This window comes from Halichoerus grypus, chromosome 14 (genome assembly GCF_964656455.1).
Source record: "Halichoerus grypus chromosome 14, mHalGry1.hap1.1, whole genome shotgun sequence".
In the NCBI taxonomy this organism is placed as follows: domain Eukaryota; kingdom Metazoa; phylum Chordata; class Mammalia; order Carnivora; family Phocidae; genus Halichoerus; species Halichoerus grypus.
The window spans coordinates 90,391,380-90,407,561 of NC_135725.1; the positions used below are offsets into that span (position 1 = coordinate 90,391,380).

The following is a 16,182-nucleotide window of genomic DNA, read 5'->3' on the forward strand; positions in this document are numbered from 1 at the left end:
GCATAATGACAAACAGTTCCAGTTGACTGTTGGCAATGTGGAACATCCAAAGAATAGTCCAGATGTTCCCACACTCTCTCTCCACCAAGGAGAGTCCAAGGGCTGAGGGTGATGGTTGGGACGCTGCCCCCGTAGCATCGCGCAGGCCCATCTGACCTCCAGGCTGGGGGCCTAGCGGCAGAGGAGCCTCGTCCGAAACCCCCTTTCTCCTCATGTCGGGGCCCCGGACCTGCAGTTTAAGTTGGGGCTTCCTGTCGCCAAACTTGTTTTCTTTATGAGGGAAACATAATCTCTCCAGCGCTGGGCTGGAGGAGCATGCAAATCAGCCTAACAGTACTCTGTTCTGTGAGTTCTCCGCTTATGCAAATCCTCCTGAAATAAATCAGGCTTGCGGGGCAAAGGAGGGAAAAGGTGGGGGATCGGGGGATGGGGCTCCGTGCCAAGCGGGATGTGATGTCCGAGCCTGGCTGTGCCCGTGACCGACCATGGGCCTCCCCCGTCTCCTCCGCGGCCGCTAGATGGCGGCACATGCAGGGTCTGGGACCCACCCGGAGTGCACCTGCCGCGGGGCTGAGCGGGCTGAGCGGCTCACTGACGCCGGGAAGCACCTGGGCGTCTCCTTCACCTCTTCTGGGGTCAAGGCTGGGGAAGCGTGAATTCGGCTTTTCTGCAAGGACAAGAGGGACCTCTCTAAGAACGGTCTGCCGTGGCTTTGGAGCAGAGTGCTCCTGGCTCGGGATGGAGGGGGAGAGACAGAGACAGAGGGGGGAAGGAAAGACAAAACAGTTTATGCAAAATCAAGTATATAAGTGTTTTAAGTTTAAAAACGGAATGATTTAGCCATCCTTTCCTCTTCCAGGAGGCGTTAGTTAGAATGTCCCGGGGCAGAGCGCGGCTCCACGGGTGGAGGGCTGGCAAGAGCCCGAAGTCGGAGCCGGGGAAGCTTTGATAAGCAAATGCAGCCCCGCGCTCGGGCGCTCTCTATTGGCTGTTCCTTCACCGCCAGATTTTGACACAAATAATCAGATTGAAAATCAAGGAGGGGAACAGAAGAGGAAAAAAAAAAAAAAAAACCAGAGAGAGTGAGAGGGAGAGAGAGAGAGAGAAAAAAAAAAAAAAGAAGAAGTATCTATTTGAGCAGAGAGTCCGAGGTTGACAGAGTGGAGCCGATCCCCAGAGGCTGGGAGGTTCCCACCAAGACCAAGACCGCATCCAGGACCAGACGGCAGAGCTAGGGACAGGTGAGTGCTGTCATCCCGGCCTCTTCTTTTTAAATTTGCATATCTGACTTAGATTGTTTCCAGGCAGGTCACCGGGGCCCTTTGGCAGTTACAGGAAGAATTAGGTGGACTGGGATATCTCTTCCACAGGATGCAGCTTTCAGCCCTTGAACCCAGCGGAGAGGAGGTGGTGGGAGGCAGAGCCCTATAGGAGTTCCGCCCTCTGCCAGCTGTGCATAAACGGCCTTTCCAAAACCCGGCTGGGTCTGACAGGGATCACCTGTGTGTGCGAGGTCATACCCGCAACCCCAGCTCTCCCAGGGACCTGGGCAGAGTGTGGGGCAACACTCATTCAGGCACCTGGCTTAGTGTGGCCCTGTCCCCCCATCACCCTGAGCTTCCCTTGTCTATAAAATTAGAGTGAAATTGAGAGAACTCCGAGGGAAGTTCTACCCCCAGCATCCCACACTCCCCGGTGCCCTTCACCCAAGTTCCTGGGGCACTTTGAGAGTGAGTGCCCTCCCATCCAGAGCCCCGTGAGGGGAGAAGGGAAAATGCCTTGTCTACCACCCCCAGCCCCCGGCCTCCAGGAACAAGAGGGCTGCAGAAGGGCAGGTGGTTTCTCAGTCTTTTCTACCAATTTGGGGAAAAAAGACCGAGTTTAGAGTCTGGGCATCTGGTGCCTGCTCTAAAGTAAGGCTTGTTAAGGGGGGGTCTATAGAATAGCTGTGGATATGTGCTTGTATACATTTTTCTGTGGGGAAGGTCCGCAGCTTTCATGAGTTTCCTGGGGGGGGGGGCAAATTAATTTGCAGGCTCTGAACATGGTCTGATAGCAGCTAGCTAAGCTGCACCTGCCCATGGAGGCTCACACCTCCTGAAGAGTTCTCAGTAGGCAATGAATGGTTAGAAGATTTCAGTCCTGGTGAGGTGGCAAGTTTCTTGTCCTCAGAGGTGGTGCACAAGGGACTCTTTTATTTTATTTATTTATTTTTTAAGATTTTATTTATTTGACAGGGAGCGAGACACAGCGAGAGAGGGAACACAAGCAGGGGGAGTGGGAGAGGGAGAAGCGAAGCAGGCTTCCCGCTGAGCAGGGAGCCCGATGCGGGGCTCGATCCCAGGACCCTGGGATCAGGACCTGAGCCGAAGGCAGATGCTTAACGACCAAGCCACCCAGGCGCCCCACAAGGGACTCTTTTAATAAGGAAATGTGTGAGGTGTCTTCCAAATCAGGATGGGGGGGGTCGGAATGCTGGTTTCCCTGAGGAAGGTGCCTGGGGAGCATCAGAAAGTCATATCTGCCTTGGGTTTGATGGATGGAGTTACTCAAAACCAGTGCAGAACATTTTCTCCAGGCTTTCAGGAGGGCAGGTGAGGTTGGGGTCCTCTTGGAGAGCATAAGGACTCTCGAAGATTCTGGGACCCGATCGCCCCTGGGAAAATAGCCTGACCACATATGATTTCGTCCCTTTTCAGAAACAACAAAAAGCCTTACCCCCTCCTTAAATTAGAGGGAGGTTTTTGTTGTTGTTGTTCATTTGTTTTCAGGAATTCAAACCAATGGGAGCTGCTCCAATTCAAAAATGTCCAGGAAATGTTTTGTTCACTCATTTTTGTTTTTATTGTAGTAAAATACACATGACTGGAAAGTGACCATTTTAATCATTTTTAAGTGTACAGTTCTGTACCATTAAACGCATTCACAATGTTGGGCAACCGTCACCACCATCCATCTCCAGAACTTTCTTCATCTTCTCAAACTGAAACTCTGTCCCCATTAAACACGAACTCCCCTCCCTTTCCCGTCCCCCGGCCCTTGGCTCTCACCACTGTCCTTTCTGTCTCTATGAATCCGACTTCTCTAGGGACCTCATATAAGCAGAGAGTCCTACAGCATTCATCTTTTTGTGACTGGCTTATTTCCCTTACATGGGGTCCTCAAGATTCATCCATGTTGTAGCCTATGTCAGCACATCCTTCCTTTTTCAGGCTGAATAATTGTTCCATTGTATGGATACGCCACGTTTTGTTTCTCCATCATCTGCTGATGGACACTCGGGTTGCGTCCATCTTTTGGTTATTGTGAATCATGCTGCTGTGAATTTGGGTGTACAGTTATGTCCGAGTCCTTGCTTTTAATTCTTTTGGGTATAAACTCAGAAGTTGATTCACTCGCTTGTGACATTGCAGTCTCTGAACTTAGGAGGAGCGTTTGAGAACTGCTTGCAAGTTTCAAATAAAAATAATGACCCCTTTCTGCCGGGGCCCCTAACATGAAACAGGCTCATTTCCCTTAACTGCTACGTGGAAAGGTTTTTTTGTTGTTGTTGTTTGTTTGTTTGAGTCACGTCTTTAAACATAAAGGAAGTCCAAAGGGTCCTCTGTCACTGACTCTGAGAAACAAAGGAGTCTTACCCAACCCTCCCAAAAAGGGAACCCGAGTGATGAGGTTCTTTCTTAGTCAAGGCAGGTCAGTCCTTCGCTGAAGGTCAACAAACTGTGCATGGGATTTTAGAACAAAAGGGAAGTTTAGAAATCTCTTAGTCCAACGGTCCCTTTTGAGAGATAGGAAAACCAAGCCCCAGGTTGGAGGCCGATATGGTCAAACTCAAGGTCACAAAATCAGACTCAGCCCCACGGGAGGCCCATGGCGCCCTGTTGTGCAGAAGTCACCACGCTGTGGCTTCGAGTCCACCTGGATGTAGAGGTGCGGGGCCGAGATTCTGACTCGGGGTCAGGGCACCCTCTATCGGGATGGAGGTTTTGGAAGAGATGTTAACAGCAAGTCTCTTTCCGGAGGCCGATACCATCAAGGCCTCTGTTTCATGAAGAAATCTTAGGGTTCTTTCACAATCTCTGCTCTGAGCTCTTTCTCAGAACGGTCCGTGTGAATCAAAACGGTGTGGTTGTTAATTAACTACAGTATAGGTGATTGGTTCCTGTTTTTTTTTTAACTCCGCTAACAGGGGCCAAAAGGAAGTTCTCCTGGTGTGTTTGGCCCCCACGGGGAGCTTGAAGGCTTAAAGCCATGGGGTTGGCTGTGCCACTCTACCAGGCTTGGTGGAGAGAACATTCTAGAGAGGGAGAGGGAGGGAAACTGGGGGCTCTGAAGGGGATCCCGAGAGTGGGCCCTGAGAGTCGCTTTCCTCCAGCCAGGGACCCCGGAAGCTGGGACTATGTTGTCCTGACTCCTAACCACTTGACCTCTATGGTGTCCTCAGGCTCAGCCCAGGGGTACACCAGAGCTTTCTGAAGGAGGTCTTTCTCTCCGACCTCTCCCCTCAAAACTCTCCAGGAACCCATGTGGAGCTTCTGGGTTCTAGAAAAGACAGAATGCAAAGGAATTTGATTTTTCCATCATCTTGGCCCACCAACCAGCCTTTGTCTTCATGGGTGGCTGGAAAGACCACAGGTGCCGATGGGCAGAGCCCTGGGCCAGGAGTCAAGTCCCAGCAGGACAGGAACGCGAGGCCTGGATGAGCCACTTTCCTCCCTCAGCCTCAGTTCACCCTGTGAGCCCGGAAGACAGTCCCCCCGTGGGTGTCAGTTTCATGGCATAACGCACACCAGGGAGCTCTAGACACCTTCCTTAGCATGTCTGCGCACTCGCCTCCGCCCCGAGTGCCCACCCCGTGTCTGACAGTTGAGAGTATAGAGGCCGGGGTGGGGGGGTGCGGCGGGCAGCCTGGGATCTGCCTGGGATCATGAGCCAGTCTCCAAGACTCATTCCTCCTCCGTGAAATGGGGCAGTAGCCCCTCAGCTCCCAGGTCCGAACTCATGGAGCTGAGGCTACGCAGATTCTGGCTGCAAGAAGTATCTGCTGGCATTCCGGCAGTTTCATGCCGACCTTTGGTTCTCGTTGGCTTACTACTAAAATACTATGTAAAAAATAATAGATCATCTTTTGATAGAGAGACCGTGGCCCTTGGAGGCTCCCCCAGAACAAAAGACAAAACCACGCAGCTCCCACCTCTCCTGGTGTGTGTGTGGGGGGGTCTCCTCTGGCTCTGCCCAGGGTCTGGCCTCCCCAGGGGATTCCTGGACCCAAGAGTTAGAAGGGGGAAGGGGGGGTGGTGAGAGGAGCCCTAGGGGAGGGGAGGAGGCAGAGGAAGACTGCCCCTGGCAGATAAGGCCACCGCGGGCTTCCCGACAAGCCTGGGGGAGACAGCAAGCCAGGCAAGCCTGGGGGGGCAAAATCTGACAGCTGGACTGGACCCCAGAGCCTTCAAGTCCCACCTCTTCATTTCAGATCCCAGAGGGGAAGGGCCTGGAGCATGTCCCTGCTCCTGGTCTCGGGCTCATCCCTATCCTCAGAGCGCACCTGCTTTGGGCAGGGTACTGGAGATGCGGCCAGGCAGGATAGGACGGGACGTGGGCTGTGCCAGCCTTCCTGAAGCTTCTCCTCCCGCGGGCTGTGATGCCACCCCCGGCCCAGTGCTCCTACAGCCCCAGCACTATACCAAGCACTTTGCACACTTGCTTGTAGTAGAGGTCCTTTCTGCCCAGCAATGGCAGGAAGGTGCCTTGTGATCCCCATTTAGCAGATCTGGACACTGAGGCCTATGTTGGGGAGGGCAGGGCCTAGGATGGCCGGGGTGGAGTGGCCTCACCAGACTCCTGATGCCCTGGGGGCTCTGGTGAAGGGCAGGCAGGCCTGGGCACAGCTGGGGGCCTCTCTCCTGCCTGGCTTGGGGTCATGCCGGGGGAAGGGGTGACTCCCTGGGCCTGCTCCAAAGGCAGGGCTCCAAGCTGCCCTCTCTAATCTCCCTCCCCCCAGCCGCTCCTCGCCTTGGCCTTATCACCCAGCCCTGGCTCTTGCTGGAGCAGCTGTAATCCCTTTCCCGCGCTTGGCCCTATCGTCCCTGCAGCCCTGTGTGGCGGCTGGCCTGGGGAAGGGGGCTCCGGCTCTGAGGCCTGGGAATGGGACCCGCAGAGGAGCCACCAGGAATGCCATTGATGAAGTATTTCCTGAACTCCTGCCTGGGCCTGGCCTGGGGTGGGGAGGAGAGAGGACCACTCAGATGTTCTCTGTCTCCCAGGAGCCCTCAGGGGAGCCTCACGGGCTGAGCACAAGGAGCCTCGAGGGGCAGGAGATGCTCTTCTCATGCGAAGCCAGGGGCGTCAAGGTGTTCAGGCTGGTCTGGCTCTACCACGCCCCCAACCCCCGCCCAGGACCAAGGGCAGGTCCCTTTCCTGATTTGGTCCTCCGTGTCTTGGTGGAGAGAACATTCTAGAGAGGGAGAGGGTGTCTTCCCCCACCCCCGGACTGGTGGGTTTGGTACCATGTGGCTGAGCTGGGCTGCCCACTGCTTAGATCTTACAGTTGGTGGACATTGGCCTCTTCCTCCATGTGCACAAAATGCCCTCTGGCTTCCCAGTGGGGTGGCATGGGGGAGTCCTCTTGGGCCTTGAGCCCCACACGCAACTCCAACCCCCCCCACCCCCACTCAGAGAGAGAGAAGGCTCCTCCCTCTCTGGGCACCGGACTCTGGGCTGAGGCCACAGATGAGGGGCAGCCCTGCTCTGGGTGCCTCAGTGCCACAGTAACGTGGCTTTCAATCGAGGTGCCCCCTTTGTTGCAACCCGCCTGCCCTGCCCCCTGCCCCCCCCGCTATGATAAGCACTAAGCACATAAGATGCTCTCGCTGGCACTACCTGCCTGGGCGCTGCACCTTACAGAAAAGGGAGTAGGCCCAGAGAGGTTAAGCATCCGCCCCAAAGTGCACAGCGGGTGAGCTGGAATTCTAACCTGTGAGCATCTGACTCCAAAACCTGAGCTCAGACCACCCCTTCCGTGGCCTCTGGATGCAGATCCCACAGGGGCGTGAATGCAGCTTTCTGGATGCCGGGGCCAGAGTGTCATATTTGAAGACACCCCTGTCCTTCCTTCTCTGCTCCTAGTGTGATTCAGCGCATGTGGGCAGGAGCAGACTGACACTGGGGGTTTTCTAGAAGGTGGGTGTATTAGTTTCCTAGCAAGGGAGTAGTGGGGGGAGGTTAGGATTTGTAGCCACTCTAGCCAACTACCAGAAACCAGGTGGCTTAAAACAACGCGAAATTTATTCGTTCAAGGTTCTGGAGTCTAGAGATCCCAAATCAAGGTGTCTGCAAGGTCAGTTCCTTCTGGAGGCTCTGAGGGAGTTTGTCGCGTGCCTCTCTCCTGGCTTCTGGTGGAGAAAGCGATCCTCAATGCTCCTCGGCTTGTAGGCGCGTCCCTCCCATCTCTGCTCCCGCCTCCAGACGGTGTTCTCCCTGTGTGTCTGTGTCTGTGTGCCCAAAGTTCCCTCTTCTTATAAGAACCCTGGACATATTGGGCTTAGGGTCCACCCTAACTCAGTATGACCTCATCTTAGGTTGGTAAAATCTGCAAAGACCCTATTTCCACAGAAGATCATATTCATAGGTAGACATGAACTTCTGGGGGACACCATTCGACTCAGGACAGTGGATTCTGATATCAGGAGGAGGCTCTAAAATACAGAGACTGCTGTCCTCTTGCCCTTCCTAACTGTTCTCTCCCTCTCCCCTTGCAGGTGTGGGGCGCACATTTACCATGCCACGCTCCTTCCTGGTGAAGAGCAAGAAGGCTCATACCTACCACCAGCCCCGCATCCAGGAAGATGACCCGATCTGGCCTCCTGCCCTTAGCCCCAGTGAGTCAGAGATCCCCCTGCGGCACCCACCCAGGGCTCCCCGTCCCCCGCGTTGGGGATGCAGCGCATCCCTTCTGCAAGCAGAAGCTCAGTAAATGTTGGTTGAACGAATGAATGAACGCACCCATCTCTTCTGATCCGTTGGGATGGTGGGAGCATCAGGAATGGAGCTGGTCCTTAGCAGCCGACATGTGGGTCCTAACCAGACTCAGAAAAGATCTAGGGCTGAGGTCGGGTACTCAGAAAACTAACACTGGCCCAGGAGTTCTCCTCAGGGGGGTTCTTTTCGGCCTCCATCCTGCTCCCACCATCCTGGGCAGGGCCCGTGCATGCGAGCGGCTGGGGATGGCAGCAAGTGCATCTCTGGGTCCCCATCCTCCTAGGAGCTGTAGCTGGTGTCTCTGATGGTCTTGTTTCCCCACAGGGGCCAGGGACCAGGTCCTGAGCAGTGATCCTGTCCTCAACACCCTGTTCCCAAACCAGTGCCTGGCCTGGACTGACCTCAAACGGGAGCCAGAGCTGGAGCTGGACCAGAGCCTGAGCAGGACGGCCTTGGTGCCAGGTACCCAGGCTGGGACCACCGGCCACTCCCCGTCAGCCAGTGCAAGTGGAATGGAGGGAGGATGGGCTCATGGAAGCAGGGATCCTTGGAGTTGTGGAGTCAGGAACGATCAACAAGGCCATCTGGATACAATCTGGGCTCTCCAGCTTCTGCCTGGACCCCTCTAGGACGGGGAGCTCACTCCCAGATGAGAGCTTCTGTGTGGCAGGTCAGAAGAAGCGGTGGGCAGGCCGGTGCAGTGGGTGAGGTGGGCACTCTGCAGGTGCTGGGGATCTGAAAAGCTGAGAAGCCACAGTGAAGACCCAGACCCTCTCCCACAGTAATATTTTGGGCTATACACCACAATCCTCAGCATGAGGTCAGTAGGTGGAGAGTGGTGGGGAGCAGTGCCCTAGTTATCAATGAATCACCACCATGTATGTGTCGCACTCTCCACAGAGGGCCCTGCTGTAATGCCCCGATCCCAGGACAGGGACTCCGACTCACCCCCGTTCTACAAGCCCAGCTTCTCCTGGGATGCCCTGGCCTCGTCCTATGGCCACAGCTACCGGCAGGCCCCCTCCACCATGCAGTCCGCCTTCCTCGAGCGCTCCGTCAGCCTCTACGGCAGCCCTCTTGTGCCCAGCACTGAGCCGCCCCTGGACTTCAGCCTCCGCTGCTCCCCGGGCATGGACACATACCACTGCCTCAAGTGCAACAAGGTGGGCAACCTGGGTGTGGGTGGGCTCGCGGGCCCTGCTCCGCGTCCCCTCTCCAGTTCCCCGGCAGCTGGGTGCTCCCTGTGCTGTGAATCTTGCGTCCTTTGGTGCGATCGAGGGTTCAGTATGCTCGCCCTCACCACGAGGACGAGGACCATGAGCCCTGGCTGTGTGCTAGCCCTGTGCGAAGCACTTGACATGCTTGAGCCCTGGGAAGCAGACAAAAAGCTCAGTGAGGTTGAGTCACCGGCCCAAGAGCACACAGCAAGTAGACATCAGTACCAGCATTCAAACGTGGCTCTGGCAAACTCCTGGCTCTTAACCACTAGGCCGTTCAGCCTCTAGCTAGGGCCAGGAGGGGCCTCTTACATGCTCCCACAGCCCCCATTTTCTAGACAGGAAGCCAAGGCACAGAGAGGGAAAGGGACCTTCCCAGGACACACAGCACTCCAGTGCTTCTCCTGCTTTATGGCCATCTGTGCCTGGGCATGGAGGGGGTGGGGCTGGCTTTGGGACCCCAGGCCCGTCTCCTTCTCCGCAGCCCCCAGTGGCCTCACGCTCTGCCCCCTGCCCCCAGGTGTTCTCCACCCCACACGGGCTCGAAGTGCATGTCCGCCGCTCCCACAGCGGGACCCGGCCCTTTGCCTGTGACGTCTGTGGTAAAACGTTCGGCCACGCCGTGAGCCTGGAGCAGCACGCACACGTCCACTCCCAGGTGGGCAGCTGGCCAGGCCCAGGACCCCCCGCTTCCCACTCCCGCTCTGTGCCTCCCGCAGGGATCCTAGGGCTACGGCTGGGTCTCTCACCCCGCTTCTGAAGGTGACACGGATCGACGGTCCTTCACCCCCTCATCTGGGTCCCCAAAACCCTCTTTTTAAAATATATGTATATATTATATATATTTAATATATAGTTTAATTCGTTCTTGATAATGAATATTGTGCTTTAGCGCTAGCCTCGTTATAGTTTTCCCAACACCCTCCCCGATGGGCCAAATCAGCTTCATGTGCTGTTGGGAGAGGCTCCTGGCCCAGTGGGATTTCGGGGGCAGAGAGATGTCTCTGAGGCTCAGAAATGATCCTGCCGTCTGTGTGGTCAGGAGAGGTGTCCTCAGCTTTGAGGCTCCCGACTTTTAGAATCTTGTCCCGCTTAGCCCTTCTTGAATATTCCATTCCGGGGAAAGTACCGGAAATGACCCGAGTTGCTAACACGGGAGTCAATAAAAGCTCAGGCGGGAGAGGCAGGATACGGTCATGAGAGCTTCCAATTGTGAACGCACACCACGTGCTAGTAGTTGCCGGCTCAGCTGTCTACACTTTGAGCTTATTACTGCTGTTCTCATGTACAGAGGAGGAAACTGAGTCTCTAGAGGTTAAATGACTTGTCTAAGGTCATGTGGCTTCTAAGGGGCAGAAGCCAGAGTCGTGCCCCAATAATACAGACTCTTAACCAAAGCACTGCGAAGCCCATGACCATGCCCCAGATCAGTCGATCTATCAGTCAGTCAACAAACGCACGTTGAGGTTTATTTTGCATGGGATACTGTGAAGGTTACAGGGGAAAACCCACAGGAGGCCTCTCAGGCCCCAGGCCTCAGCCCCCCTTGGGATGCAGAAATGGGGGTCTCTGGGTCCTGCTCCTCCAGGACCCGTTCTCGATGCCCCCCCAACGAGTGTCCTGTTCCTCAGGGGATCCCGGCAGGGCCCGGCCCTGCACCCAGCGTGGCAGTCCCGGGTCTCGAGGCCCCGCCCGCACCTGACCCCCCTGGGCCTCGTTTCGTCCGGCAGGAGCGCAGCTTCGAGTGCCGGATGTGCGGCAAAGCCTTCAAGCGCTCGTCCACCCTGTCCACGCACCTGCTCATCCACTCGGACACGAGGCCCTACCCCTGCCAGTTCTGCGGCAAGCGTTTCCACCAGAAGTCGGACATGAAGAAGCACACGTACATCCACACAGGTGGGGCGCCCGCCCCTCGTCTGGCCCGGGGTTCCCTGGCCACGCCCGCACGGGCCCAAGCAGAGCCTCTCCCCGCCCCCCTCCCTCCCGCTGGTGAAGGGTCCCGGCTTCGGAAGGGGGGCGGGGAGGGGGTCAATCACAAAGCGAGAGGCGCTCCCCTCCACGCAGAGGGCTGGACGCACTGCTACTTAAGTACACGTTTAATGTGTAGGAAAAACGCCGGGAAGGGAACGGCCAAAGTGTGATCTCTGGGTCCAAGTGAGACTAGCAGGTGCATTCGCCATTCATTCACTCCTCCAATCATCCACTGCTTGGCTGTTAACTGAGGGCCTGGACCCAGTCCCCGTCCGACCAGGGTGCAACCCCAGGGGGCGTTGTTTTCCCCTCTCCCTTTTGTAGTTCTTTTCTAAAGCGCATGTGGGCTGGCCGCGAGATAACACATAGCAGAGTTCGGCGAACAAATGCAGGGCAGGGGGACGGCGGGCCTGGCGCCGACAGCCCTGACCCGCTCCTTGCTGCCCCGCAGGTGAGAAACCCCACAAGTGCCAGGTGTGCGGGAAGGCCTTCAGCCAGAGCTCCAACCTCATCACGCACAGCCGGAAGCACACGGGCTTCAAGCCCTTCAGCTGCGAGCTGTGCACCAAGGGTTTCCAGCGCAAGGTGGACCTACGGCGGCACCGCGAGAGCCAGCACAATCTCAAGTGAGGCTGGACCTGCCCTGGGCTCCCGGCCAGCCTGCCCTGAGGTCCCGCGACCCAGAGGGAGGCCAGCCTCCTGCGCCCAGATCCCCGGTCTCCTGGAGTCGGGGCTGGGCAGGAATCTTTCAGCTCGTTTTGAGACTCACGGAATTGCTGTGTGACCTCGAGCAAGTTGCTTTCCCTCTCTGGACCAATATTTTCCTGCTGCAAAATATGAGAACTGGGCTGGGTCTTTTCTGAGCTAAGTTGTTTTAGAGGTCTAAGAGCTTGGGCGCCTTCCCTCCCATGGAGCCCTGAAAGCCAGCCTAGCCCTCCCCCTACCCCCAAGAGATGCCAAGAATAGCCCAGAACTGGAATCCACAGAGAAATCCTCCCCCTCTGCCTGCTGCCCACTGTGCTGGGATCTGGTTTTTAGTGGTTCTCTTTCTGGCTGCCACGGATGGCCAGAGCTGCTTCCTGCCCCAGTGGGAGGCCTAATACCCCTCTGCTTCGGCCAGATGTGCTGGCTGCTCCCCACTTCTGACTGGCACTCAGCCGGCCACGGGGCTTCCAGCTCTGCTTTCAGGCCACGGGGCTGGAGAAACAAGCAGTCACTGCTAACAAGAGCCCGTTCCTCTCAACTGCTGTAAATAAAAATAAAGACACAGATTTATTTACATTTAACCAGTGTTTATTGAGTGCGTCTTGGGTGCAAGTTAGGCTTTGGGAAGGAATGGTAGGGAGCTTCAAAAGGCAGAGAAAGCCGGAGTGCCAGCCTGGCTCAGTCGGTAGAGCACGCGACTCTTGATCTCAGGGTCGTGAGTTGGAGCCCCATGTTGGGTGTAGAAATTACTAAAAAAAAATTAAAACTTTAAAAAAAAGTCAGAGAAATCTCTGGAGTGGCTGACAGATAGGTTGGGAGTTGTGGACTCAGACCAAACTGGTAAGTGCGGGAAGAGAAGCGAAAGAACCCCTAGCGGTAAGACGCCGGGGAAGGCGAGGCTCCTGCAGTTGGGGGCTGTATCAGTCTCCGCCCGCTGCTACCAAATCACCATAAGGTTAGTGGCTTAAAACAATACAGTTTATCCTCGTACAGTTCTGGAGGTCAGAAACCCAAAATGAGTCTCACGGAGCCAAACTCAAGGTGTTAGCAGGGCTGCATCCCTTTAGGGTAGAGGCCGTGGCCGCCCTCAGCTTGTGGCTGCTTCATCCATCTCAAAAGCAGGTGGCTCTGACCTCTGCTTCCATCACCCGCCTCATTCTTCTGCCTGACCTTCTTGCCTTCCTCTTGGAAGGACCCTGGGATCACATGGGGCTCATCTGGACGATCCAGGGTAATCTTCCCATCTCAAATTTCTTGATGTAATCACCGTGGTGTGCTGAATAATGGCCCCCAAGGATAACAGCTGAGTCCTAATCCCTAGAGCCTTATATGGCCAAGGGACTTTGCAGGTAGGACTCACTTAAGCTTGGTGCCACCCTTCACTAGCTGTAGGACGTGACAGAGCTTCCTCGTCTGTGGGAGGGTTCCCTGAGACCATGCGTGCAGAGCAGTGAGCAGGGCTTGGCACCTGCTACATGCTGCCAGGCCATGAGGAGCCCCTTTTGAAGTCCTGCCCATCCTATGAGGCCTGCTCAAATGCTGCCTCATCCATGAAGCCTCCCTTGGTCATTCCAACCAGAAGCTCTCCCACCTCTGAAGGCTGAGCTCCTTGGGCTCCCCACTTACACCTCAGGACCCACTGAACCTGCTACGGCAGTTATATGTGGGTAACTTTCTCCCCCGCCAGAAGGTGGTCTCCGGTGCCCTCAGCATTAAGCCCACACCTGGCCCACCCAGTGGACACTTCTGAACCAGTCTCTTCCAGGTACTGAGCAGGGCCCAGGGTTTCCACACATTGACTCGAACGAGCACAACTCTCTGCAAAGGAGGTGTTATTATCCCATTTTACAGAGGGGTTAGTGGAGGCTCAGATAGGTTGGCCAACTCGCCCAAGATCACACAGTGGGCAAGTGCAGAGCTGGGATTCGAATCTGATTCCAAGGCATGATGGTCAAGTCTCTCTTCACTTCCTTCCAATGACACCTGCAGATGCTCCCCCCACACTGCTCCTTTGCTGTGAACCTGTGGATTCTGAGGCCTTCTGGGGCGTGGCAACCGGCCGACTCCCTGGCTCTGGTTCTGGCCAGCCAGGACTCCTACTACACTTCATTCCAGAGGCTCTTTCTGTTTACTTCAGCCAGAGTGCCCTGTCAGGCTTGCAGAAGCAGGGGTAGGGGGTTGAGATTTGCATAGAGGGAGGGTGGTCTGGCCTCCTCTGTAGGCTCCCCGTTTGTGGGGGTTCCCAGCAGAGCCTTGGAGACCACCTGCTCCCTCCTCTCCTCACGTCCATGGACACAGGGGAGGCCAGAGACGGGGAGCCACACATTGGGGCCAGGCCTGGAATGGGTGTTCTATTGCTCCATGTCAGGGGTAAGGCAGGGTGCTGGGCACACACACACACACACACACACACACACACACACACACACGGATGGGGAACTGCTTTGCATGCTCTTTGTTTGCTAAACAAAACCACACCAATATTAGGATTTTAGCCACTTTTGCAGCAGGGCGGGGCGGGCAAGAGAAGCTGAGCTAGACAATGCACCTTTCTTCACCTGCTCAGGCTCCAGCGATCAGCACCTCCCCTGAGTGCCCACATGTGCGGATTGGGGGGGGCGCTGCAGCCTCAGAGCCCTGGAGGCCAGAACCCCATTTGCACATCCCTGAGACAGGAGGCCAGGGTGTGGGCAGGCAAATCCTGCTCCCCGGGGAAGACTCAGCCCCGTGTGGTTCCTGTGGCCCCAGAAGACAGTCATTGGGGGATTGCGGGCTGCTCTGCGTGTGCCCTGAGCCTGGAGTAATGCCACTTGCCCTTTCCCAGCCCCGAACCCTCCCAGGGCTGCAGGAAGCCCAGGGCTGTCACAGGAAGGACAGGCGTCACAGGCAGGGCCGCATTCCCTGGAGAAGGCTCGTAGCTAAGCCAGCACTTTGCACGCCGTGAGCATCCTGTCCAAGCTCTGTCTCCTTCAGCACCGGGATCGGGACAGGCTCAGCAGGTGCAGTGGGGCACCACGCCCACCGTCTGTGATTGCAGAGATGCTCCGCGGTCCCATCCTCCACTTGCCATTCCCCTGCTGCTGCCTACCTGCTCTGAAGTTCCTGCTGAGTCGCGGCGTGTCAACCAGAAAACACTGTCAAGCCCAGTGAAGACCGCCCATGGCTTCCCTTTGCCACATAAAGGGACAGAAGTCTAGAGAGGGGAGGCCATGGCCCAAGTCACACTGCCTGTTAGCAACAGTGTCCCTCAGAAGCCAGGCTCCCGGCCTTTCCCCCAGGGCTGTGGGATCGATGGCACAACTCTAGGGGACTCTGTTTACATAGAATACAGTGCACGTGGTGGCCTTAGAAGACTGCTGCACTGCCCGGCTCCTGAGGGCTGGGTGGCTGTCGCTGGGGACACGGGAGACTTCAGGATGTCCTCAGCAACTCCACCTAGAGTAGCAGTTTACTCAACAGTAAATAACAACGTTAACAATATTAAAATCATACTTTAATATTACAACAAACCGGCCACACTAGGGAACGGAATGCAACATCTGAATTAATGTTCAGATAAAATGTCCTGTTAGTGGTGGCAGCTTCAGGCCACATCCACCCCGGGACGTGGCCACATCCCACATGGCAGTCAGGCCCTGCCAGCCCTGGGACCAGGGCCCCTGAGGGACAAAGTGGGAGATGCCCAGCGGAACCCTCCATGGAAATAACTGATAAGGATGGAAATGTGTTTCCCAGGGTCAGCCCAGGCTTCTGTGCGTGGCTGAGTTGGCCCCGGCCTGTCCCCACCTGCCCCTGCCTATCCCCGACTATCCCCACCCAGAATGAAGTGCAGTGGCCTGGAAGGAGGCAGGGCCTGGTGCTGGGGCAGGGGAGGAAGTGGTATTATCTAGAAGAATAGGACCTATTCTGAACGTTCCCTAGAAACCAAATGTACCTCCCTCTATCCCCCCAAGAATGAAACCCCAGCCCTTCACCATGACCTAGCCTTCACTGCCCTAGATGGGCTCCCACTCGGTGTGGGGACACACTACCCCAGAGGGAAGGAGCAAGATGAATAAAGGGGTGGGGGTGGGCAGGGAATCAAGGAGACGTGGCCAGAGGTGTATGAAGCCGACTGGCCACCCGCAGTGGGGCAGAGCCTGATGCCAGCCCAGACTGCATAAGGGACCCAAGACCCACAAGAGTCTTCTAAAGACGCCGGAGCCCTTGACTGATGTGGAGACCAGGCGAGGAGCCCAAGAGACATATCAGCTGAGCTTTAGAAGGAGGATCTGGTGGGTGGGTGGTGTGGCCCAGAGAGCGCTGCAGTGGG

General features: G+C 56.2%; 1 protein-coding gene across 3 annotated transcripts; it reads left to right on the top strand.

Moving 5' to 3' along the window:
* Nucleotides 1-578: 578 nt before the first annotated feature.
* On the top strand, nt 579-12,451 carry GFI1B (growth factor independent 1B transcriptional repressor). Of its 3 annotated transcripts, XM_036107938.2 has the most exons (8): nt 579-699; nt 860-1,241; nt 7,758-7,877; nt 8,302-8,439; nt 8,878-9,140; nt 9,715-9,852; nt 10,826-11,090; nt 11,617-12,451. In XM_036107938.2, the coding sequence occupies exons 3-8, from the start codon at nt 7,778-7,780 to the stop codon at nt 11,793-11,795; spliced, it is 1,083 nt and encodes a 360-aa protein (XP_035963831.1). In that variant the 5' UTR covers nt 579-699; nt 860-1,241; nt 7,758-7,777; the 3' UTR covers nt 11,796-12,451. The 3 variants fall into 3 exon arrangements, with proteins under 3 accessions (XP_035963831.1, XP_035963836.1, XP_077918104.1); XM_036107943.2 differs by having other exon boundaries at nt 580-1,241; nt 10,925-11,090; XM_078061978.1 differs by lacking the exon at nt 9,715-9,852 and having other exon boundaries at nt 580-1,241; nt 10,925-11,090.
* Nucleotides 12,452-16,182: the final 3,731 nt, after the last annotated feature.